This window comes from Crocodylus siamensis, chromosome 1 (assembly GCF_052110815.1).
Source record: "Crocodylus siamensis isolate JL-2025a chromosome 1, ASM5211081v1, whole genome shotgun sequence".
NCBI classification, from domain to species: domain Eukaryota; kingdom Metazoa; phylum Chordata; order Crocodylia; family Crocodylidae; genus Crocodylus; species Crocodylus siamensis.
In genome coordinates, this window is record NC_143395.1 from 364,037,768 (window position 1) to 364,063,413 (window position 25,646).

The 25,646-nt window shown below is 42.8% G+C and overlaps 1 protein-coding gene across 1 annotated transcript in view; it reads right to left on the reverse strand.

Annotated features, from left to right (window-relative positions):
• Positions 1-4,321: 4,321 nt before the first annotated feature.
• Positions 4,322-25,646, reverse strand: part of SIAH3 (siah E3 ubiquitin protein ligase family member 3) — a 77,846-nt gene continuing 56,521 nt past the window's right edge. Inside the window, exon 2 of the mRNA XM_090031716.1 lies at positions 4,322-4,995. Coding sequence (XP_089887842.1) covers positions 4,402-4,995 — 594 coding nt within the window. The 3' untranslated portion in view covers positions 4,322-4,401. The remainder of the gene's footprint in view (positions 4,996-25,646) is intronic.

The window sequence follows — 25,646 nt, forward strand, 5'->3', positions numbered from 1 at the left end:
TGGAATTAGAATGCATGGCACGCTCCACCAGTGAGAGCAGGGGAATTGAAGTAAATTTTCTAATCTGACTGCAGACTATGCATTTGGCTCAGCTTTTCAGAATCATTACTGAAGTTTAGCAATCCAGGCACAAACCCCTTTTTGACCACCCGTTGCCATTACAATTATAACAATAGCAAAAAAAAACCTTACTAGTTTTTTTTTCCTATGGCAAAAATATACTTTGCTTAAACAGGTAGGCAAATAGTATTCTACAAGGGTGATTTAGTTTATCCTCAGTTTTCTCATCACTAAAATAAGGATACCTACCTCTACCTTACAGATACAGGAAACTTAGTTCAGCAATATTTCTGAAGGACTTTGAAAGTCCCTGGACGGCATGTTTTATAAGAAGGGCAGTGTCATGGTGTAATGCTAGGTCCAGAAGTGAAGAATCATGGATCTTATTTGTAAAACAAAGCTATGGTTGCCTTTTCAATTGTGACAAGAGTGCTTGTCAAGTTTTGGACACTTGAAGGGCACACGCAAACCAAATTTCACTGTTGGTCTTACTTGCCAGCATTTTATGATTTGTGAAGCATTACTCTGCCCCTGAAATACCTGCCTCACCTTCACTTTATGGCAGCAAAGGGCTGCACATATACTTTGAATGATGAAGGAATTATAATACTGTCCATGTCAGGAGATTTTATGCAAATCTTTAAAAAGTTGAGTTCCATGGTCAGATATGAGTGGAAGTGACTGGTACATCCCAGCAACATCAGCAGGATACTTTTAATTTCTGAAGGTTACTTCAAAGGCAAACTGTTTCAAGGGTGTTGTTTATAGAAAGTACTCATTTTGGGAGCACCTTTCTCTCTAACCTCTTCATTTCTGTCATCCTCAGGACAGAAAAGCAATGACACACCAGACTGAGGATGTCTCTACCTTAGCGCACAAAAGCCGAGGTGGTTTAAGCTAGTTGAGCTCGGTTTATTTTAAATTCACTTATAGAACATTTGACCAAGAAGCTAGGGACTCTAGTTCAAGTCCATAAAAATGCCAGTGATGTAATTATTGTTTCTTATGTAGGAAAGAGTGCAGCCATTTCTATTCCTGAGCATTCAGCTCTGTAAGCCCTTGCATGTGGGTGCATCACTATTACCAGACGTTCCAGGCCAGAATTCACTTATTGTAGAGAGCTAGCTAGGTTACAGCACAGGACCACGACGCCATTACAGAGACTGACACTTCCTTTTCAGAGATCAGACTTCATTTCTTTCTACCTATTAATGGCAAGTTTGAGCCTGTTGCAGAAATCTTGACTTCTCTTTGATTTTCACTGCCATCCATTGGGCTGAAACTCCAGGTAAAGAGGCAAAATTGTATTATATTTCTGGAATTCATTTTAGAAAAGGGGAAAACTGAAAGGCAGGGTATTGCCACTGATTTTTTTTAACTACTGAATAGCGACAAGCCTGAGCCGCAATATTCAGATCCAGATTGCATCAAAACTCTAAGGACATCTGGATTTGGGGTTTTAGGCACTACTCATACTAAGAAAAAAAGGGGATATGTTTCTAATTTGCATTAGCTAACAAGGGACAACTAACAGGATTTAAAACCCAAGTGAAGACAAAGCACATGGAAATTAATGTACCCTAAATTTGATGAAGTTTAGACTCAGAGAACTGATCCTGACTTGTTTATGGTCAAATATCAACATGAAGTGCCTGACCAGATGTAAAAGCCCTTATTAAACAGTCCACGTGTTTTTACGATCCTCCTCTACTTGATGTCCTGTGAACCAACAAATACTTTTGGAGGGGTGTGTGTGTGTGTATGGGACGGGGACACCCAAAAGACAAGATTGAAGAAAAAAATGTTAAAGTTTGTTTTGTTTTTTTAAAGGAGAGGAATTTCAAGCTAGGATTCCCTATTGCTAGGGACCAAAATTGTGCATTGCCCGCAAAATCTGCAAAATCCATGGAAAAAAGAATTTAAAATACTGAAAATAAAATGTCAGAGGGAGCCAGCCATCCTCACCATGCTGCTGTCTGACTGCACAGCCTTCCAGGGGGAAGGGGGACTGCTCACACAATGGGCAGCCCTAGATGGCAGCCACTTCTGCTTCTCACCGATGACTGGCTACTGAGGCTGCTCATTAGATGGCCCCAGCCCTTGCCACCAATCAGTGATGAGGGGTGGGGCTGCATGATGAAAATCCCTCACGGTCAATCAGCAGTGAGGGGCAGGGTCATATGACAGACAGCCTTCACAGCCAATCAGCAGTGAGAAATGGGGCCACTGGGGCCATTTGGCCAATCAGAAGCATCAGGGCATTGTACTCTGCTAGGGGAAATGGCTGTCAGACCCAACTTTTGCCCATGAAATCAGCCAGCCACCTCAAGCTTGTCCCTACCTATTGCAAGTAGATATTCCAGCTGCCATTTTTAAAGGCATGAAATAAGGGAGCAGTCCAGGATATAACAGCAAACTCAAGCTAAAATACAAAACTTGGACATTTTTTGAGACTTTATATTTATTTTATGAAAATTACCATCTGAATTTTTGAGAAAATAAATGCTAAAAAAATTAAATCCCTAATTACAGATTAAGGGGGGCACATCGACATAAGATCCTTTAGAGTGCATTAGATTAATTTAATACACAGTAAAGCATCACTGTCTATGTGTGCACAAGTACTGCAGGGTATATTAGTTTAATGCACCATTTTCCAGTAATTGTAAATACAGGTACTAGAAAAACAGTGCATTAACTAATGCACCATACTGCATGTGTAGAAGCTGATTGAGAACAAATTGCCTAGGCAGCAGGGGGACACAGGGGGCAAGGAGAGCTGTCTTGGCTTAGCAGGACATTGCCTGCCAGCCATGTGGAAACTGGGACCCATCTCGATCTCTACATAGCTGGTAGGCAGCTGCTGGTAGCTGGGACAGCTCCCTCCCAACCCTGTCCATTAGGGCCAGCTCAGTCTTCCTCAGCTGGGGCAGAGCTCCCTGCCCTCCAGAGCTCTGAGCTAAGCCCCTGTGCCCCCTGCCAGCACAGGGCTGGCATCCAGGGGAGCCCCCTGGTGGCTGCAGGGGGGCAGAGCAGGGCAGGAACAGGGCAGGAACTGGGGGAGAGCTTTAACAATCTTGAATTTTCTGCACAGAAAAATTCAGGTGCATTAATTGCACATGAAGATGCATCCTGGATACCTCAAGTTGGCTTGCATTTGGCAAGCCAGTCATAAGAAAGATATTGAATTTGGTTCATTATAATGTCCAGCCAGGTGCTGATACCTCCTTAGGTTTTCCAGGCCCTGAATCAGTAATACAAGTAGAGATAGTGAATGTTTCTCTAGGGGAAGGAGCTGTTGAGAGATGAGTGGGTCATCAGTGTTGGTTTTAAATCATGAATGGCCACAGAATGTGCTTTACGCTGTAAGATTTTTGGGGCAGGGGTTGTCATTTATTGTAAGTTTGTACTTCATGCAGTGGAGCTCAGTGTGGTGGTGGCCTGCAGTCTACCACTGTATAAATATTAGATAGTTATTATTATTATTAAAGTATTCTTTTTGGTGGTGCCCAGTGGTTTCTACCACTATATAATTCCTAGATAGTCATTATTATTAAAATATTATCATTATTATTATTGCTATTATAAAGTAATAAAATAACAATAATAGTGACTGTATGATTAAAATTATAGCAGTAATCATAACCTTGGGATAAACACAATCTGCAGTTTAATATTCAGTCTCTGATTCTCATTTCTGCTCATGGTTGTGGTTTCCAGAGGTGATGGGTCACAGGACACAGTGCTCTGCAGGGACTATCTGCTTAGGTCAGATGGGGAGTTGTATGCTGGAACTTACTGTCTCCTTGGGTTGTGCCTCAGTAGTAAAAAAGCTGAGAGCAGCTGCAATCTGTTTCATTTTAGGCAAATTAATTGCAGTCTGCTGATTCCTGTGAAGTTGCTAATGAACAAGGACCACAGTTGGCCTCTGCTTTAGCTAGATTATTTTACCTTACTATCAGTCACAGAGGCCTACTTAGTACCCAGGAACTAGATAAACAATAAAATAAATGAATTTTCTTAGTCTATCCAAACTAAGGATTCACTGTGTCCCTTGGACTGCCTTTTCTATAAAGACAGCCTCTACTTGAGAGACTCTGTGGCATTATTCTGATGGAGCCAATAACTTATGATCTTTAAAATCTCTCATAAAATTGTATTAACAAAAACAGCGAATACATCACATGGAGACTGGAATCACAGGAAGTTTACAGAATGCCCACTGTGGACAATACTAAATACCACAAAAAACCTGAGACCCCCAAAAGAAGTCCATGAGTTCTGGCTCTCACAAGCTGCAGGAGGGTAGCATTATTCTTTTGCTATTTTTTTCCCACTTCTTCACATTTCCACCTCAGCAGTGTGAACTTTGCTTGAAGTTATTGCAATTCCTATAGCCAGGCTTCCATTATCAGAAAAGAGCTGAGCCAATGAGGTGTTAAGGACAAGGCAATCACCGTCTGATATGACAGAGTCAATGCACTCCAGTACTGATCTTGGGGTAGCTTCCCATTTCAGACGCCTCTGGTTTCTATTGAGCTCAAGCCTGTAGGTAAAGTTATCCGCTTGAGTTGGGGTGCCAATCAGCATCATGGTGGCAAAGAACTGAGGGTGGCCTTCATATTTCTCCTGCTTCCTGAGCACCAGCAAAAATTGGTGGCCCAGGCAAGAATGAATGATTATCCAATCTGTTGGTGCAGGGAGATGCATGTCTGTAGCCAGGAAAACAATCTCTGCCCCATGAAGGATGTTGATGCTATGAGTCTGTCTCAGATGTGAGACCACTACTTCCAAATGGCCTTCCCATTGGCAAGAAAACAGAGGGCAGGTGCAGGGAATCAGCTGTGGATCATGCACTGCCTCATGGGGATGGTGGGGATGAAGGCTGCTTTGCTCCGTGGAGGTCTGAGCAACTGCACACCTGTTTGATGCATGCTGCAAGAAGAAGAGAAAAACCATGAGGGACTCTGGGGAAACCACTCTGGGCAATAAACTGAGACAGAGCTACAGGACCTGGTCCTGAAAGTTATTGAGCTCCTGTAACTCCCACTGACGTCAGCAGAAGCTAAAGGAACTCAGCACCCTTGTGGACTGATCTGCAGAGAGCAAGATCTGAACTTGTTCAGTAAAAGGGGCTGCCTTGTTCTGGAGGAGAAGAGATAATAACTAGTTGAGCCATCATAAATCACCTTAAATGAAAGTGATGGATGAGTTTAAAGAGTCATTTCATTAGTTCAAGAAGAAAAAGATTTGCATTTTCCTAAAACCAAATCAGAAACAACCCAAGAACACCATGGACATTTCATGCAGTTATGCTCTTAGAGCTGAGAACAAGAAAATGAAATATTTATAGCTTTCTTATCATTTAATGAAATACACTCTGGCAAATCTGGACACATTTTCCCCCCCTGAAATAACGTGTTTTATAACACCCATAATTTGTGAACCAAAAATCAATTTTTAGTGTGTATGATGCCCTCATTATTTTTTCTGTGCATAAAAATAGTTTGTGTTTAAATCATGCCTTCTCATCCATAAATCTCAAAAGATTTTCAAAGGTGGATAGATGGCAGATTTAGAACACCTTTACATTCGAAAGTTAATTCAGATTAGGGTAGGTGCTCATTTAAAGTGCAATAAGTCTTCCTGAATAATTCCATGTGTGGACTTTTTTCTTCAGGAATAAGAGTGTCTTGCTTCTATTTATCTTAATCTACTTTGACAGTGGCTTAAGCTGAAGAGAAACAAAAAGGACTATTATATTTCACAGTAACACATGACATTACTTTTGGAATAGTTTTCCTGGCTATTCTAGAATGACATCAGAGGTAGACAAGCTTTAAGGCTTAGGCAATACACAGATATGTATAAAACCCTGGCTCTTCAAGACTTGTGATTATGTCCAACCTTGCCACCCCCCATCATACTTTTCTCCAATGCACCTAAATGCCACTTAGATGGTTCTTCAGTGTGTAAAGCACCAAATGTGATCTTATTTCACACTGTTTAGCAGCCAGAATTTTGTCAGACTCCCAGATTATTTGTGAGCCCTGTAGGCATCTCTGCCTTAGACGCAAAAGCTTTATACAGTTCCCCAGATAACTGGACTTGTCCTACTGCACATGTTCAGATGCTTTCCACTATGGCCACATAGTTGAATAACTCTGCTTACATTTTCTTCTACTCCAACTTTGTTTGGAAAAGTGAATAAACTCTGTTCAGGTCCCCAACTGCTTGAGCAGAAAAGGAGGCACAGTGGCTGTTTGACATGAGGGTGGTGCCCACCTTTTGCCCAATCGCCTAATGGCTAAGTCACTTGCCCAAAAAATAGGAGACCTGGATTGTAGGCCACTTTGCTGTGTTTTGAACCTATACCTCCTGCTTCTCAGGACACCACCAGAAACACCAGAGATATGTTATGCAAGGCTGAGGAAACTCTCCCCCACTCCAATGGCAGACTGACCCCTGGACAGGAAAGAGCAAAAGTTTCAAGGAGCCAAAGGGACAGCTAGCAATGGGAATTGTGACTCTGTGGCCCAATGAGGTGGGCAATGCCTTAGAGACAGGGAGCCTCAGGTTTTAGTCTTTGCCTCCCATTGCTAGTTAAACATTTTATCTGATGACTATGTGATGTAAAATATATAAACAGTCCAGGGAGCAAACAAGAGGTAGTGTGATTCTGCAGCACATTGCTTCAGGAACTCGGGGGGGGGAGGGGGATCCTAAGTTTTAGTCTCTGTTGTCAGGATTGTTTAGGCATTTTTGCATAGAATTCTAGCATTGGAAGGAGGGAGAGGGTATCTCTACATTGCTCTTTAGGAGCAAACTCCAGGGTTCCCATCAACTAGCTTAAGCCACGTAAGCTGCCTTCCCTGTCTAATATTAGCTTGCTGAGTTTGCATGCCAAACCCAGAAGGAGAGACAAGTTATGGCCAAACTGATCTATAGAAGAGAAGACCGCCACCTGAGGATTGGGAAGCTTCTTGTTTTTAACTTAGCTCTAATTATGAGGCAATAGGGAGGAGCTGGAACAAGAAGGGACTTGAAGTCAGGTATAGACACAGGTTAGTGGGACTGATGATGGCAGTTTTACTGTGTTGGCAGTCTCTTGCACCTGGGTGATGGCTGAACATATGGCAACAATAGGCAGGTGAGGAGCAGACCTAATGTCAGGTCCTGGAGTTCAGGACAGCTTCCAGGGTTAGGATAGCCACTAGACTGCCATGGCAGGGTAATGTTAGGGTTGTTTATAACGTAGACTGTCATGAGCAGATTTAGGCTAGTGGGTGGGCTACATAGAACAGTGATTCTCATCCAGGGAGCCATGGCCCTCTGGAGTGCCTTGAGATCCTTTCAGGGGTGCTGTGAGGTGCCACACAATGTTAACACTGGTAGGTATGCAAACATGATTCATAAAATAAGCCTAGAGATTTCAAATAGGAATCCATAGTATTAAAACATTCTGCCCCATTGTGATCTTTCTGAGTTCTTTGTAACAGAAAAATTGCTCTATTATTTTTCTCTCATCAAAAGCAAATGAAAAGTAAAAGCTAGCATTTTCTGAGGGGTGTTTTGAGTCTAACAAAGGGTGTCTTGAATCTAAAAATGTTGAGAAACATTGTTGTAGATACATCCTTGCAGCTTGCTTGAGCATATCAAAATCTGAAGCCTAATTCTCCTTTCTTGCCACATGTCCTGGATTGAAATCTCTTTCTATTTTATAGAAGCTTAGTCTGATATAAACTATTTTAGTGACAACGTGCTAGCTATATCAGTTATAAATCTTGTGCCTTACTGTTTTTCTATGGATACCCATTGATAACACTGCAAATACAGAAACATGAGAGGAAAAATTCTATATTCTGGCTTAAAAATGATTTCCACTTGGTTTGAAATTTGTCACCCAAGATATGTTGGTGGGTTTCCACTCAGATAAATCCTTCCACTTCTTAAATGATCCATGTTAACACCACAGGTGTGACTGTAGAGTTCAGGCTTTCCAGGCAATTGTCTAATTTTGATAAGCAACCAGCAGAAGTGTAGTGGATAGGGAGTAGTGTTAAATGCACTACTCTGTAATACATGCTGTTCACCAAGACCCTGTTTATTCTCTCCTTGATATTTGATGGAAAGAATAATGGACCATTTAAACATTGCTATCGAAACATGTAGTGCTTGCTTTAGAAAATTATTTCTCCAAACTACTATGATCTGTTCTATTTTTTTCTTTTGCATTTTTATTTATTTTGTTGTATAAAATTGAAGACTATAGACCTTGCTACAAAACACTGAAATCAAGACTGATAAATGACTGGTGTTGTGTGGAAAATAAAACAGGTCATTATAAACTAATCAGGGTTTGTGCCTTTAACTGCCTGCTTATCATGGAGGGATTGCTGGAGATGACAGGTTCACACTTAATTCTGCATTAATTCCTGCATCCTATTAAGATGAAAGTTGTGGTTAATTTAAACTATCTTCTGGTGAAGCAGGTTACCGTGATGGCAGATCGTAAAATGCCTTTTTTTTAAATCTCTGAAATGCTAATTGCTTCATAAAATGAATTCTAATCTCCCAATCTAATACAGTGGGTGTGAGCAATTACTTTCACTCACCAAACTGCTAATGCAACATTAGTGATTATACTAATTAAAACTAATGAACTCATACTCACATGCTGATAAACCTCTCAGACACTCAACAAATTCCAACCTTCTATCAGTTTTATTTAACTTCCCTTTTGGAAGATGGATCTTAAATTAACCTCTGGAATAACATTTAAAATTAGGTTTTGAAATGTGAAGCTTTATAGACTGTATATAATTCCTCTCCAAAGATTACCAGAGTCAGAAAAACCATTTCCATTGAGGATGTAATTGAATTTAAAAATGCATTCTCCTAATTTGATAAGCTACACTAGCATGGAGTGTAATCGTAGCTCATCCATCTGAATCGTAGTCAAGGTAAAAAAAGACACGTCTCTGCAAATATCATGCTATGACAATCACTCTTTAATAGCTAAGGAGCTGGGCAAATTATTTTAATGAATAATTATTCAGTGAATTTCACCTCTTCTAGTTGTGAAATTTCTGTGAATAAATCATGATTTTCTCAAGCATGTTCTCTATTATTTCTTGAATCACTTCAGCAAAGAATTCTTGGGCTGAATTTTTTTGAGTTCAGATATTCATTTAAAATTTGATATTCAAGTTGTTTTGAATGGGCATAAGGTCACATGGTATAATAGCTATTCTCTGACTGGATTAAAGTAATCCTTGGAATGGGATTTTGGATATGAATGCTTACACTTCTGGGTTCAATATTCATATTCTGCAAATATTCTGAAGAATCTGTTTAAAATTCACTGTCTCAGTGAACTTTGCTATAAGAAATCTCATTTACTCGACTATTGCTTTATGTCCTTGGGGTGTTAGTGGGATTTCAGTGGAGGATAGGCCATTACTGGATCTCTGTATAGACATAAATTGCACCCATAAAACATGCACAAAAAGGCATGAACACAGTTCCAGTAAATTAAGTTTTTAAACTTTTGTTGTAATTTATTTAAAGATGTAACCCACTAGACTGTGAGGCTTTGTGAAACTGGTTGAGGACAATACCTGTCTGACCTACTTGTCCAGGGGCAATTTAGGAACATAGTGTACATTGATTTAATTACCAATTTTTAGAAAAGGCATGTATTTTGAAGGACGTAGTTAGGTGTGTTAATCTGAAGTCAGGCAGAAAGGCGTAAGAAGCATAGCAGAAGGCATAACTCGTTCAGAAAGGCATAAAATGTATAGCATCTGACGAAGTAGCTATTGCCTATGAAAGCTCATGACTCTCTGAACAAGATAATCTCTAAGATGCCCCTCTACCCTTTTGACAGAAGGGCAAACGCTCTGAATAATCAGGTCTGTATAGACACTGCACTGATATAACTGCATTTTATGCAGTACTCACATGATACTTGGCAAACAATAATTAATTCTCAGAACTGCTCTGTTCATTTGTTCAGACAAGTTATGTGCCTGGTCTAAAGTCTAGCAAAGTCAATGGGAGCCTTTTCAAGGGATCACATGAAAAATCAAGGGCAGAACCTAGGGAGCCCTGACAAGTAGACAGCAGTCCCTGAGTACTGGTTTTCTTGTGAAAAATTAGCCTGAGTGCACTTAGAAAAGCTAGACTTTTACAGATGCGCAACATGGTAAATCAAACCTTGCACTACTAGAATTTTACACCTCATGCAGGTGTGACGCAGTCACTGTTCCTTTTATGGACATAAATGATAATTTGTTTTTTCCAATCCTTGAACTTTTTTTGCTGAATAACAGCAATCTCAGTGTTTCTATATGTCATTTCTCTCCAAATTAGATACCCAAGCAGTCCTTTTCTCTTACTTCTCTTCCATGTAGCACAAATTACCAGGGATCCTGGTTTTCTTTGATTAAAAAAAAATCCCCAATTTTTAGATTATAAAAAGTAACCCCAAAATCCACATTTTTCCATGATTAAAATGAAATGCCACTATATATTAGTAGTGTTTCATTTTAATCACGGAAAAATGTAGATTTTGGGTTACTTTTTAAATCCAAGAATTGGGGAAGGTGTGGGGTGTTCACAGAGAAAACAGGGATCCCTGCAAATTACACACCACTCATACACAACTTCTTAGCTCATTGGCGATATGTCAGGGGTGCATGCGTACCCCCCGAGATTGGCTGTGCCCCCCCTGGAAGCATCAGCCGCAAAACCAGAAGTGCCAACAGAAGTGCACTTCTGGTTCTGCCATTTCTACCGCTGGTGGTTCTGGGCTTGGCGATCTGTCACTGGGGACCACCCCTGCTCAGTCGGCGATCTGGTGCCCCCCAGACTTGGGAGGCACTAGTTGCCCATGTCCTAGCTTAGCAACGATTTCTCATCCTGGAGTCCTATATGTGCAAATTATCTCTCTGTAACATATTTCCTTTTTGTGGATATAATACCAGGGCCACATTTTAAAACAAATATGTCAAATAAGGAATTCATTAAATATAAATTCTTTGCTGCTTATCCTTGTAAACATTATATATATCCTATCCTATCCATCATGTTGTACTTGGTATAACCCAGTGTAGCCTGCATGAAAGATTGTTCTTGGTACAGCCAGCCACAGTCAAAGGTTAGGAAAAAACATCAATATCTTTCAACCTTGTCATTATAGGCCAGCTGGTAGCACCACTGTTTATTACGATTGCCCATCTCTTCTCAGTGTAACATGCTGTTGTCAGTTTCTTATAACTCGGTCAAATTTTAACCATTTGGCCTGAAATTCCATACTCAGTGGGCACATGTCATGAGACAATACTCGGAAGACTAATTCTACTGTGCATTAGTCCAGCTGGCAAAAACCGTGCTAATGTGCAAAGGTGCATTAGATTTAGTCTAATGCAGATTCACATCACATAAAAAGCGTTCATCTGTGCTAATGTGCAGTAGCACCGATTATGTTGCATTAAGTTTAGAACCTGTAATAACAGGTACTAAACTGAATGTGCCATAATTACAACACATTAATGAATGTGTAGATGCATCCTCTGTCTTTTGCAGAATGATTGGTTTTTCTTAATTTCAACCCAAATGGCTTACTTGTTACTAAGAAAGAGGCTATGGAAACACATTTTGCTTTCCACAAGTCATAAATGCTGGAGACCTTATCTTTAAGAAACACAGAAGCCCTAATGCTTACAGTGGAGACTTAGAAATAGGCAGGGGGATTTTATATCAGGCATGTGCCCTTTGCTGTCCTTGAGAAAATCCTAGAAACATTGTTAAAGTTCTAAGAAGTGGGGGGGAAAAAAATCACAATTTGTACATGCTCAATAGAGACTTGTTAGATTGTCACAGCTAAATTTCTGTAAAGTTCTCTCTCTACTGGACATGTGCCAGCCCAGGGTTGAGTGGGGCTTTCCCTGCAATTGTTCTGGGTGGCTGCCAATTGGACTTTGGCAGGGCACCAGAGCTAAGAATAGGCAGCCCCTCTTTCCTTTGTTCTTGACATCCTCACTAATTCTGAGTCCCTGCAGCTGGAGAAGGAAGCTATTTGACTTACATACAGAAGGAACAAAAGGCATAATTAAGTGGTGAGGAGAGTAAAAAAGGACAAGTAGCTAGCATGAGTAATTGGGATGAGGAGCTGGGGGATGGGGAACTGGGCGAATGAGAAGAAAGTCAGGGGAGGAGGTGTTACTTTAAATTTCAATTGCTGAATTAAGAGCAAGACCTTATAAAGGGGGATAAGGCAAAATGCCACGTTTATTGATTACATGAATTGGACATAGAGGTTCAGAAACACCTCTCATATAGACACACACAAATCATCATGCACATCATTACACACAGGCACACACAAACACAAAACAACCATTTCATTCAGACATTATAGTTACCAGCAGCAGTTGTTCAATAATAGCTCTGGGTGGCTGGCCCAGGCCTTACTGAGAGAGAGAAGATGCAGATAACAGGCAGGGTGGTTATTATGACAGCAAGCCTGGAGATAGCAGCTTGGAGCGGGGTGAAATAGACATGTCTGTGCTTCGGAGAAACAGTAGCTGAGAGAGAGGCTCACCCAACTAGTCATTTTCAAAGTCCTGTTTTATAAAGATTGGCATCCTTTGTTTCAGTGCTTTGGGATTTTTCCATACCCAGCCTTTGTTTTTGCAGTTGTTCTTCATTCATCTTCAGCTTATCTCACCCAAGGTCACTTGGGTCGTTAAAGTTAGTATTTCAGCCTTGGAGTGTTCTTGCTGCCCATCTAGCAGGATGTGTGCATTCCTCCTCCTTGTTATCTCCTTTGTGCCCTAGGCCTCAAAGGGATGCTTCAGCCATCCATTAATTAGTTTACTGACTGGTAACTTACATTTGGTGCCTTGTTGCTTACATAAACAGTTAAATCTTCTTTGTCCTGTCTCTGTGCCATTCTCTCAACATTCACCCTTTTACACACACTCGTACATAAAACGGCTTACAGAGTTTATTTACTTATGTCAAGCAAAAGTGTACAAAATGGAGTTTTCAAGTTACTTACAGGACAAAACTAACATGGTTACATTTCACTACTATTACACTCTGTTAACATCAGCTACATCAGTTCAGTTCCTGCTACAGAGGGACAGATTTGCTGAGGAGTGGGATAGGGATGGGGGATTGGGAATGGGTTGGTGAAGAGAGTGGAATGAGGAGTAAGGGTGGTGACACTGACATTGGGTCAAGAGCCTAGGGAGTGAAACAGGAACTGGAAGCCAAGTGAGGATGGTCAGTATGAGTGAAGGGGATGATAGATCAGCCAGTAACCCAGGAGCAAAAAAAGGGGAGTGGATATGTGGGTAGGCTAGGTCTGGAATGAGAAGCCTAAGGAGAGAAGATGGAGGCAGGGGCAGGAAAGAGAATGGACTAGAACAAAAAGCTGAGGTAGGACTGGGACAAGGACAGATTAGATGGGGAAGTGTAAAAGGGCCCCAAGTTGGAGAAGAATGAGCAGAAAGGTCTGGGCCCACTAGAGCGCGCACACCCTCACAGCCTGACATGGAATCCCAGAATCCTGAGTCTCATCATTACTCTGCTCTCAGCAGGTGTCTGTAAGACCCACTGCCAAACTGTTCATCCCCTTTTAGAGCTGGTCCCCAGGCAAGATGCTAACCTACTACTGTTGCATTGCTAGCTCATATGGTAGATGTTGGTGCATTAAATCTAAATGTTCCAACTCTACTGATGTCTCACGTGGGTGTCAGTATAAGGAATTCCACACGAGGAATATAATTTTAAAAAGTAAAATGGAAAAAAAAGCCCTTGGAAATTAAGCACCACCCCCTTGTGATAAAATAACATTATTAAGGCTGAAAAACCAGGCACTCTAAAAACAGGAAGTGCCAGAATTAAGGTTGCCTGTGCCTTCCCCTACTCTTCTTTCTTGGACTGCCTCTTTCAGTGCACAGAACAGAATAGATGATGCTCACTTAATGAAGAAGTGTTCAATATTTTGATTTCTCCTCATTGTTCAGTGCCTGGCCTTATGCCCCATATGCCACATTCTATTCAAGCCCTTCAAGCCCTTCTGAAGACAGAATTATTAACTTTCTGATGGACGTTTCTGTGGAGCTCATCATTATAGCTTGTGATATACTCAGATACTGTACTTAATTTATATGATGCTGCTGTGGGATGAGGTACTGCTATTATCACCCATTTTATAATTTTGGAAATGAGGTACAGACAGATGAAGGTTAAAATGTTAATCCTGAGTGCCTGATTTGAAACACCAAGGACCTGATTTTTCAAAGTCCTTAACATTATATAGCATTTTAGTATTTGAAACACAGCTCCCATTGACTTCAACTACAGCTGTGAGTGCTCAGCACTTCTTCAAATCAGACTATAGACTCTAAAGTTGAGCATTTAGATATTCTTCATTTTCCAAGTAATGACCCCTTGTGAAGGGTCTTACTTAAGTGACTTGCCTTTCAGGCATCATAGAAACTCTGAGGCAGGGGCCTGGCTAGTTTAGTTCTCGAGAAATCAACTGCTTTATCCATGGGATTCAGTCTTTCTCTTCTTCCTGTCTTTGGCTCATTCACTGCACTCCTTCCAACTTTTGCAAAAAAACGAAGCAAAGGTCCTTTGGACAACAACTTCATTCACTATGCAACTCTGGTTCATCCCTAATGCATATCCATAGAGTGAATTGAAAGAAGCAGGGATTTTATGAAAAAAAAATCATGCACAAGATCATGGAATTAAAGACTGCACCTTCCTGTAAACATACATGGAGATTGGATTAAAATTGTACCCATCACCCTGAATCAGGGTGGGGCTAGGAGGCTTCAATTTACTTTATTCCTGACTTGTATCCCTAAGGAGATTCTGTTGCTGGCTACTTTAAGGAAGGAGTTCCAGGTGTTCTATAGAGAAGTTGCAATTTTTCTCTCAAAAATGATAAATCTTTGAAGGGGATTTTATTATATATCTGAAATATGGTGTGTATACTATATTCTTCCTGTCAGCCTCTCTTTCTCTCACTGTCCCATCACTTCAGTTGTATGGAAACTGTCCCCATTAGTTAAGAAAAGCAAGGGTATTTCGGGTGATAACTTTCATCAGACCAATTGTATTTGGGAGAGATATTAGACAAGTCTTCAGTCACAAAGTGACCTGAGGAGAGTTTTGTCTAACATCTCTCTCAACAGTACAGTTGGTCCAATAAAAGATATCACCAAACCCTGCCCCCTTGCTTCTCACATATTTCCTGTACTTTCATAGCTACAACAACATTCCACTGCTATTATTTCACTCATTTTTAGCTTCCATTTGACTCATAAAAGCTTTGCCACCCACTACTATACACCCACACACAATTTATACACACATGGAGACTTAAGCTTGATATAACTTTAAAGTTAAGATGAAGACACTTGTGATCCTTTTAATTCTGGTCTCCATTTAATTTCTCTTTTGCTATTTTTACTATGCTAATGAGATTTTATAAAATCTCTTGGATAAAAGAAATAGAAAAAAAATCCACTTTGTCCAAAGCCAAACTTCCATATCTGAAATTAAGAAGTCAAATCCAAGGTTCATTTTACAGATGTATTTAAATTTTTAATTGCACAAAATCCTATTAATTATGAATGCATCAGTAGAATATCTTAAGTACTGTATATTAGTTAGAGGTTTGGCAAGGGAAGGAGTTATTTTCACCCACTATCAAATGGTGCTGAGAGGACAACTTCAAGCTCATTTTGCTAATCTCACTTTGCAACATAATCAGGCATGACGTGGTGACACGGCACTGCTGGAACGTGTTAATGGTTCTCTTCTTTCTAATGAGATGTCACTGTCTAGAGAGAAACTGCTGCTTTACCCTTTTTCTACACAAGGCCATTGTATTTGAATCAGTGACTGCACCAATAAGATCATACACAGGTATGTACCAAGAAAACAATGGGTCCATGCACACCAGCCTTGTGGTTTCCATCACCGGTCATCTGCAGTTTTATTCTGTGTCCACATTAGATTTGTAGTATTTTGCCTTTTAGGTATTTATGCCTCACAGCTGGGCCCAGTTTGCTGAAGCAGTGGCTTTGATATTTAAAAAGCCTTCTGGAAACCCAAAGTGTGTGCACATGATGTTAGATACCTATAATTCTTCCAGGAAATCCCATAAATCCCCTATTGCCTATATCAATTCCCATTGCTTTTCTTAAAACAAAGACCAAAGTAAATGCTCAACTCCTAGAGCTTCTTTTTCAACGAAAGTTTCTTCTGGAGCTTTTCAAAAGCAATTATGAGGTAGCTGAAGAGGCTGCAGCAAAACAAGTAGAGGATGTGCTGTCAGCACTGGCAGAGAGCCAGAGACCAAGACTGGCACGCCTTAGTATTCATGAAGGAACCACCACTGCCTAGGCAGATTTGCAGATGATTTTCTGGGGACAAAGCATGGCTTTTAGGTCTGGTCACCAGCCACTAGCTGCTGTGACTGAGTTGTATTTGGGTGTAGGAATGTGGCAATGATATTGTGGCATCAGGATATAAAAAGAGTCTTTTCTGTGCCTCTCTGGTGAGTTACTATGGCACTGCAGTGCCACACCAAAAGAAGAGGTCTTCTCACTGTGGATAAAGAACTGAGTAAGAAGAATCATCATCTTGCAGAAGCTAATGACTCTGGATAGTTATGCATTGGCTGTTTGCAACTGGAAGCCCATTGTGGGTGCTGTTGTGGGGAAAATGTTCATGTTTTGCAGGGGCATGTGATCAGGGTGGTCAGTGCACCAGGTATCACTTAGGGATGCAAACAGCTGTGGTTCCTGAATCAAAAGATGGAGTCCAGGCACCACATAGTAACAAAAAAGCACACCAGGAAGCAGTGATGTTGGCTTTATTGGGTCGAGATGGAAGGTTCACAAGCACCCATGCTGCCTCCTCTTTGGGCTGGATTGTAAAGTGCATTAATTCAGGATTTAGGATGTAGCAGAGGATTTAGTTTACTCAGTTTGTATTTCATATAATCCTCCTTGCAAAATGCAAAACAATGATAAGAACTAATTGAAAACAAAGTGATGAAATAGTCCTGGGTTGCTCAGTTGGAAAAGAGATGAGCGGGTTCACAAGGGCTGGAGGAGGAGCTGACCAGATGACTTTATGTTTTACAGTCACACTGGGAAAAAAATTAATATAGAAAGGAAAAGAAACAGAAGAACTGGTTCCCTGCTGTGCTTATAGACTTACCAGTTTAGACTGGCTGTAATAACTTGTCATCCAATATTCATTTACAAGTTACTACAGTAACAGCATGTCTCAGAGAAGAGCAGATTTGTTGGTGTCATCTGAAATAATTAGAGCAAATCCACCCTGCAACAACAGAAATTCTTCCCTTACAATCAGACAGTTTCCACCTTTCCACAGTTACATGACATTTAAATTCACTAACTACTCCTTCAGTAACACAGCCTGAGATTACTGAGCTGTGACACAAAACATTCATTTTTTAGGGGAAAAGAAAACCAAAGTAGGGTTTCCCAAGCCCAGCTATTGGTAAAGGAACTGTAGGAATATCTCACTGGTGTCTGAGGATTTAACATGTTTGCCCCAGTTGGGTTGTGGCACACGATGGGCTGCCTCAAATGCTAGTCTTGCGGCTTGGATCAAATACTAATTCCTTGAAGTTTGCAGCTTTTAGATTTGATGTTCAAATTCAAACCACTGCAGAATTAAGTTTCAATCATGGGCTAGGGACAGCCATTCAGAAAGCCTGAGCTGAATTGATTCAATCTTTAAAGGTAGTCGAACCTGGCTAGGCTAAATCACTTTGTAACTGTGCAGACATCCCCTCCGGACTGAAAAAATGCTGGTACATGACTGCAGTGGCTTAGGCTAGAAGCTGGTGGGTGCTAGAGCAGCCCTCCCTTCCTTTCCACAGGACTGAGCTGAGGAGAGTGTGGCCAGGCTCCAGCAGGACACTGTGATTAGGGAGCCTTCCTTCCCCTCCCCCCCCAACTTGGTAACAGAGCATTTATCAGCTCTGTTGTCAGCATTTAGCACCCCATCATAAAACAAAACCTCACTCATCAGTTCAAGCTCTTCTTAAACAGCTTTTTCTGAAGGAAAGAATGCAGGGTCGTTACCAGCTTAGTTGCTGATTAGCTCCGAAAAGCCCTAAGTGGACACTGTCCTATTTGCCTTACACCGCATTAGCTAGCAAAGCACATGCTGGCTACGGTTGGGAGAGAGGAGGAAGGGATCTCTGCTTAAGCAGCAAGTGGTGAGAGGGGGGTTGTGGGGGAGGGGGGCACGGGGAAGCCAGCAGGCGCTGCTGTGACTGCAAGTTTCTGCTGGAGCTGCAGCCAGGGAGCAGAGAGCCCCGCCCAGCCCAGAAAGCATGCCGGGATGCTGGGGGAGTCTGATTTAACTTAAACCAGCAAGGGGTCTGGGACAGACATTGCATAAACTGGTTTCATCCAAATCAGTTAAGTCTGATACTACATTCAACCAGGTTTATCTCAAACCAATTTTAGCCATTTTCAGATTGGTTTATGTGCACTGAATGTCTGTTCTGTTACAAGTTTAAACCAGTTTCTGATCACTTAAACCAGTTTATGTGTAACGTCTGTCCCAGCCATGGAGGCCAAATCTAGGTCTAGGCCCAAATATTCTTAGTGTTTGGGACAGGGTTTAATGAGCAGTGACAATGAAGTTAAGGTATCTCACTACAACTCTGGAGGCATACGTTTATGTCCTGGTCATTACAGCTGTGCAAAGCTTTGGGTGCTGATTCAATTCGGAGGAGATTTGGCCTGATTCAGCAGCCAAATCTCCAAATCTGAATTGAATCAGGAGACCAATACAAAGTTCTGAATCAATTCAAAGCCTCTGAATCGATTCAGAAAAGATTTGGCAATTCAGCAATTCGGGCAGTCCCTGCTTGTTGCCACAGGGAGCTGGACCCAGGCCCCATGCCAGTAAGTATGGGGGGGGGGGCTGGAGGAGGGGACAGGGGCCATGGGGGGACTTCCACCAGGCCCCATCCCCTGCCTGTTCCCCCAGCCCTCTGAGTGCCCCCTGAACCCTGTCTGCTCTCCCAGCCGCATCAATGGCTGCCCTGCCTAGCCCCAGCACCCTGGCACTTTTAAAAGAAAAAAAGTCCCGTACTCACTGACTGCTGCAGAGGCCGTTGGGGCTTCTGGGGGCTCATGTCAGAGCCCCCTCATGTAGCACAGGGCAGTGGAGGGGCAACAGGGATTCCCCCCTCCCTCCTGGCATGGCAGGAGCCAGTGAGTATGGGACATTTTTTTTAAAGAGCCGGGATGCTGGGGCCAGGTGGGCCAGCCATTGACGGGACTGGGAGAGCAGGCGAGGGATGGAGCCTGTCAGATTCAGAGATTTGGCCAATCAGTAGTGGCTGAATCTTCAAATCAGATTCAGCTGAATTGATTCAGGACAGTGATTCAAATCACTGAACCAAATCACTGTCCCCTGAATTGGCTGAATCCAAAGTGAATACTAGCCACTTCGCACTGCTGGTCATATATCAAAGGCATGACTTAGGTCTAAATGGGTACCTGATGTATGGTGTGATTTACCACAGTGCAATATCAGTTTAGCAAGCACTAACCATCTGTCTTCTGTCAAATCCTTTATTAAGACTCACTTCTCGTGGGATGTTTGTAAATCATCATTATTATTACTTCAAATTCTTAATTGAGCCACCAAAAGATACATGTACTAAATTGACTGCGTGTGTCAATTTGTGTGTGTGTGTCTGAAAGAGAGAAAGATAGAGAGGTCTAATTGCTGTAGTTTTGCTCTCCTCCATCACATCCTTTCCCACCTGTTTGCTATCTTCACTCCTTTCATTGTGTACAAAATAAGTAGAACATATGACCAACCTGGTGGCCTTCTATGACCAAGTCACAAAATCCTTAGATGCAGGTGTAGCAGTGGACATAGTCTTTCTGGACTTTAGGAAGGCCTTCGACACTGTCTCTCACTCCATTCTCATTAAAAAACTAGAAGACTGTGGTGTCGACACCTACACAGTCAAATGGGTCACTAGTTGGCTGGAGGATTGCACCCAGAGAGTGGTGGCGGACGGGTAATTTTCAACCTGGAGGGATGTGGGCAGTGGGGTTCGCTTGGTCCTCAGGCCCGCACTGTTCAATATCTTCATCGGTGACTTGGACGAGGGGGTAAAAAGCACCATTTTCAAATTCGCAGACAACACTAAGATGTGGGGCGATGTGGGCACGCTAGAAAAGAGGAACAGGCTGCAATCAGACCTAGACGGGTTACAGAGGTGGGCGGATGAGAACAGGATGGGTTTCAACATTGACAAGTGCAAGGTGCTGCACCTGGGGGGGAAGAACCAGCAGCATACCTACAGGCTGGGGAACTCCCTTCTCATCAGTGCAGAGACAGAAAAGGATTTTGGAGTCATCATTGATGCCAAGATGAACATGGGCTGACAGTGTGGGGATACGGTCAGGAAAGCCAACCGCACCTTTTCATGCATCCACAGATGTATCTCAAGCAGGTCCAAGGAGGTGATCCTCCCCCTCTATGCGGCACTGGTCAGGCCGCAGCTGGAATACTGCGTCCAGTTCTGGGCGTCGCACTTCAACAGGGATGTGGACAGCATGGAGAGGGTCCAGAGAAGGGCCACTTGCATGACCAGGGGGCAGCAGGGCAGGCCTTACAAGGAGAGGCTAAGGGACCTGAACCTTCACAAGAGAAGGCTGAGGGGGGATCTAGTGGCCTGTTACAAACTAGTCAGAGGGGACCAGCAGGCATTGGGGGAGTCCCTGTTCCCCTGAGCACTACCAGGAGTGACTAGAAATAATGGTCACAAGCTGGCAGAGGGTAGATTCAGGCTAGACATCAGGAGGCGCTACTGCAGTGTCAGGGCGGCTAGGATCTGGAACCAGCTTCCAAGTGAAGTGTTGCTGGCTCCTACCCTGGGGGTCTTTAAGACAAGGCTAGACAATCACCTTGCTGGGGTTGTTTCCTGCCATGGCAGAGGATCGGACTTGATGATCTTCTAAGGTCCTTTCCGACCCTACCAGCTATGAAACTATGAAACTGATAATACTTTTACTTTCTTGCCTAACCATGACAGTGGTCACACGGCCATGATTTCAGGGGAACATAGATCAAGACCTAAGTTTCTAGTACACAAGTGTGATCTTTAGCACTGTAAAACTAATAAAAAGGAAAAATAATGATAACTGTAAATAGAAGGAATTTCTGGTGATTAAAGCAAAGGTCTGGGATTCAGGAGATCTGAGTTCAATTTTTAGAATAGCCGAAGACCTTTGGTGTGTGCTTCTCATTGATTTGAATTAGTATATTTTACATGTTAATGATATTTACAGGTATTTGAAGAAAGGGTTCACTTTTAAATAAAGTAATTCTACATATAAGACTACTGATAATTCTTCAGTACTTTTCTATCACAAAAAAGTATGACTACGGTTTATGTATTCAGGGTCGTAAGAGGAAAAGAACAAACAAACAACTGAGAAAGCACTGTTCCCTCTAAATATCCTTAGGTTTTAAAAACAAACAAAACCCCCTATAAGTTCGTCAGGGGGGCACAGAAGGGAATTGGTGAGTATTTATTCACCAAGGCGCCCCCGGGGGTTACAAGAAATAATGGCCACAAGCTAGAGGAGAGCAGATTTAGATTGGATATTAGGAGGAACTTCTTCACAGTTCGAGTGGCCAAGGTCTGGAACAGGCTCCCAAGGGAGGTGGTGCTCTCCCCTACCCTGGGGGTATTCAAGAGAAGGTTGGATGTGTATCTAGCTGGGGTAATGTAGGCCCAGCACTCTTTCCTGCTTATGCAGGGGGTCGGACTCGATGATCTATTGAGGTCCCTTCCGACCCTAGCATCTATGAATCTATGAATCTATAAAAATATTCATGTAAATTATGCTGCTGCATCATTAATAAAGCCTTTGTGATGGGGAAGAGAGAATTTGCATGGGAACATTATAGTGAGTTATGCCACAAATATTTCATTTTTTTGTTTTGCTCACATCATAATGTGCAACTTATCCTGTCTCCCCCTCGAACTCTCTGCATATAAATCTTCCAGAAGTCATCATCTTTCCATGCAGAGGAGTGCAGGTAGAAAAAAAAAAGCTCAATTTAGCCAAGAAGACAATGTTCCACCTACAGCAAGCAAATTACCTCTATTAATAGAGTGAAAGTTTAAAGGGCTTTATTCCAAAAAAAAGTTTTAAGTTAATGTGATTGCTCATGAAAGGAACCAGATTGACAGCTCTGAAGACTGAAATTCAGAATAAATGCAGCACAGATGCCAATGATACTGATTTTCTCTGCCAAGATGCCTTAAGCCTAAGTGGAGGGAATTACCTCTGTATGTAAGAAGTTAGGCCATTTCCAGCAGGTGCCAGTCAGCGGCAAACCATCACCAGACTTTCCCAGATACTGACCTTTTTCCATCAGGAGCTGGTATTCAGCATCTAGGTTATTTCATACTGGAAAATAGGATGTATCCTCTTGGTCTAACTCACTCCTCCCCCACTTTGACTAACCTGCATCTAGTAATCACAGGCAGGGAAAAAAATGGTAATAATATCTGATCACAGCTACCCAAGGTGGGATTACAACTGGTAACCCCCAAATGTAAAGACCTTATATCTCATTGCCAATGCACAGATACATTCCCATTGCTAGGATCAAGTAATCAGTACATAAGCTCAAGACTCTTGATTCTTACGAGAACAATGGCATCTCTAAAATCTCTCTTTTTGAAAGATAGTTTCTTGCTACTGTAATATATAATTTCATAATCGCTAGCTGTGTGTGAGAGAGACAAAAGAAGAGACACCGCCTACCCAGAGAATTCTACAACATAATAGAAGGACAGCACGAGATGCTTCCAGAGACCCAGAGAAAAACTCTGTCATACTGGAAGTTTGAGATCTTCCAGAGTGCCTAAGGAAACCAGGCTCCCCATACCCTGGATTCTCAGTTGGTATCAGGCATTTGTGACACTTATGTCCTTTCAGGTGTGCTGGACTTAATACAGCCCAGTGCACCCGGGCTTGGAGAATCTTCATTATGATTGGTGGAGCCATCCACCAATCAGGTAATGCTGGGAAGGGACTTGCCCTGCCCCTTCCCAAGGGGGTGGGGAGAGGAGAACCCCGGACCTGGCTGTAGCGCGCACTTTGCAGGTCTGACAACACTCCGGGGCGGAGCCTCCAGAATGAATAAAGGAGCTGCATGTTCAGCACGTGGCAGACGTGTTGAGGAATGGAGAAGAGGACGGGCAAAGGAGAGCTGCTGTGAGCTGGCCAGCAGGCAGGACCAGCGGCCTGAAGACACCTCTTTGCAAGCGTGAGTGGCTGCATCCCCAGTTCCACTGTGGGGAACGCAGTGTTGGTGCATGGCTCGGTGCACAGAGGACAGACCCTGGGAGCCATTCAAGGTGGCTCAGGTCTGCATCCCCTGGCATGAAGCCAGGGACCCGCTACACAGGCTGGTGCATGGAGCCCAGACCCTGGAAGCTGCATGAAGCAACTCGGATCTGCAACCCCCGGCGAGCGGCTGGGACCTCAGTGCACACAGTGGTGCATGGAGCCCAGACCCTGGGAGCAGCTTGAGGCGGTTCACATCTGTGATCCCTGGCAAGCAGCCAGGGAACTTAGTGCAGGTCGTACTGCATGGACCTTGAACCGGGGGGCTGCTTGAGGTGGCTCAGGTCTGCAGCCACCGGCATGAGGCCAGCAGCTCGGTGCAGGAGACACTGCACAGAAGGTCTGGCAGTGGATTGAGCCCTGGCGCCACACGAGGTGGCCTGGGCCTCTAACCCCCAGCAGAAGGCACACAATGGTGTGCAGGTCCACCTGCAGGTTGCAGTCCAAGGGGAGCCAGTGGCCTGGGAGGCCCCACCTGTGAGGAGCAATTCGGCCAAGGGGACAAGGCCCACCCGTCCAGGCCCTGGAGTCGTGAGTTGCTGGGGAAGGGATTCCCACAGGGGAGGGGAGCTACCATGGCAGGGGGTCGGACTTGATGATCTGCTCAGGTCCATTCCGACCCTACCAACTATGAAACTACCCCAGCTGTGGGTCAGTTTATCCTCAGGGAAACTTGAGCTAATGGGTTGTTCAGGCACCTTATATTTTGTGGAAGAGTGCCCCCTAGTTTGTGACGCTGCGCCTTATATTTTGTGGACATTGTAACTTTGTATATTAGTAGTTTGCTAAAGTGTTAAGTATAAACTTAAGGGACACTACTGGTACCCTCCTTCCCTAATGGTTATATATACTTACCTATACCTATCTGTGTATATTTGTGATGTGACTGTTGTTTAATCATATTTATATGTCCTCACCTGTACTTCATTGTTGGTTGTCTATTTTAGACCAACTGTCTATCAACACATTGTTTGGGGCTACCTGGAAGGGTTTAATCTTTTAGCCTTTAGTTGTAGGACATATTATTATATGATAATTGTGTGCGCACGTGCGTGCATGTGTGTGTGTATATGTGTGGGTGTATACACACACACACACACATATATATACATACATATATACACACACACACGTTTATTAATAGCAATTCTCTTAATTTTTGTATATATTAATAAATCTGTATATAGTTAAGTATCTCTTGTCCTGGCCTGACTCTTCAGGATGTAGAGGGATCTGGCCTGCATATTGCAGCTTCCTCTCACAGGACTCCTGCCTGCCACCGATCCCTTCTATCTGGAGAGGGGAGCACAGTATTTGGGTGCACCTGGGTTACAATGGATTTAGCCTGAATGCTGAGAGTTGCAGTACCTTGGGGCCTCGTGCAATTTACAGTCCCAAGCTAGATGCCTGCTTTGCAAAAGTTAGGCACCTAAAACAGGGACTCACAACAGGTTGCATGCTAGACTGACTATCCAACAGGCAATGCTGAGGAAAGGGGTGTGGTTTAAGTCTATCCCTACCTGGACAGGTTCCAAGCTGCAGAGAAGTCCTGTTTCTACCCACAATACTCAACCTTGAAACCTCTCCTGGAAGTAGGTGCTTACATTTCCCTTTCAGATTCCCAGAAAAGGTCTGTCCCTTCTTTCAAAAGGCTGCAAAAGGAGGAGGTGGGAGCAGAAGTACCTTCTTATTCAGTAGCTAGGAGCTAGAGCACTTGAGGCATTGTATATCCATTGGGCTACGAAGAGAAAGTGAGTGAGGGTGAGAATAACTGCATGGACCTGTTGAGAGAAGGAAAAGCCTGGTTTCCTTCCCCTAGTTATTTTACTGGGAGTGGAACAGCTTCAGCAGGAGAGATTTAGAGAGCCCCATTCCAGATGAGCATGTAGTCCAAAGGCTAGGACACTCTGGAGATGAGTGATGTAGGTTCACATTCCTTTTGTAAGAGGATGGCATCCCACATCCCTGGTGACTGCTCTAATCACTGGACTGTGGACTAAAAGAGTGGCATCATCTTTTTTCTTGTTTCTTGTGTTTTGTGTGAGATTAAGCATGCCGTGAGTCTGTTATATTGGGACACGCAGGTGTCTCTCTCTTTCTCACCTATATTAT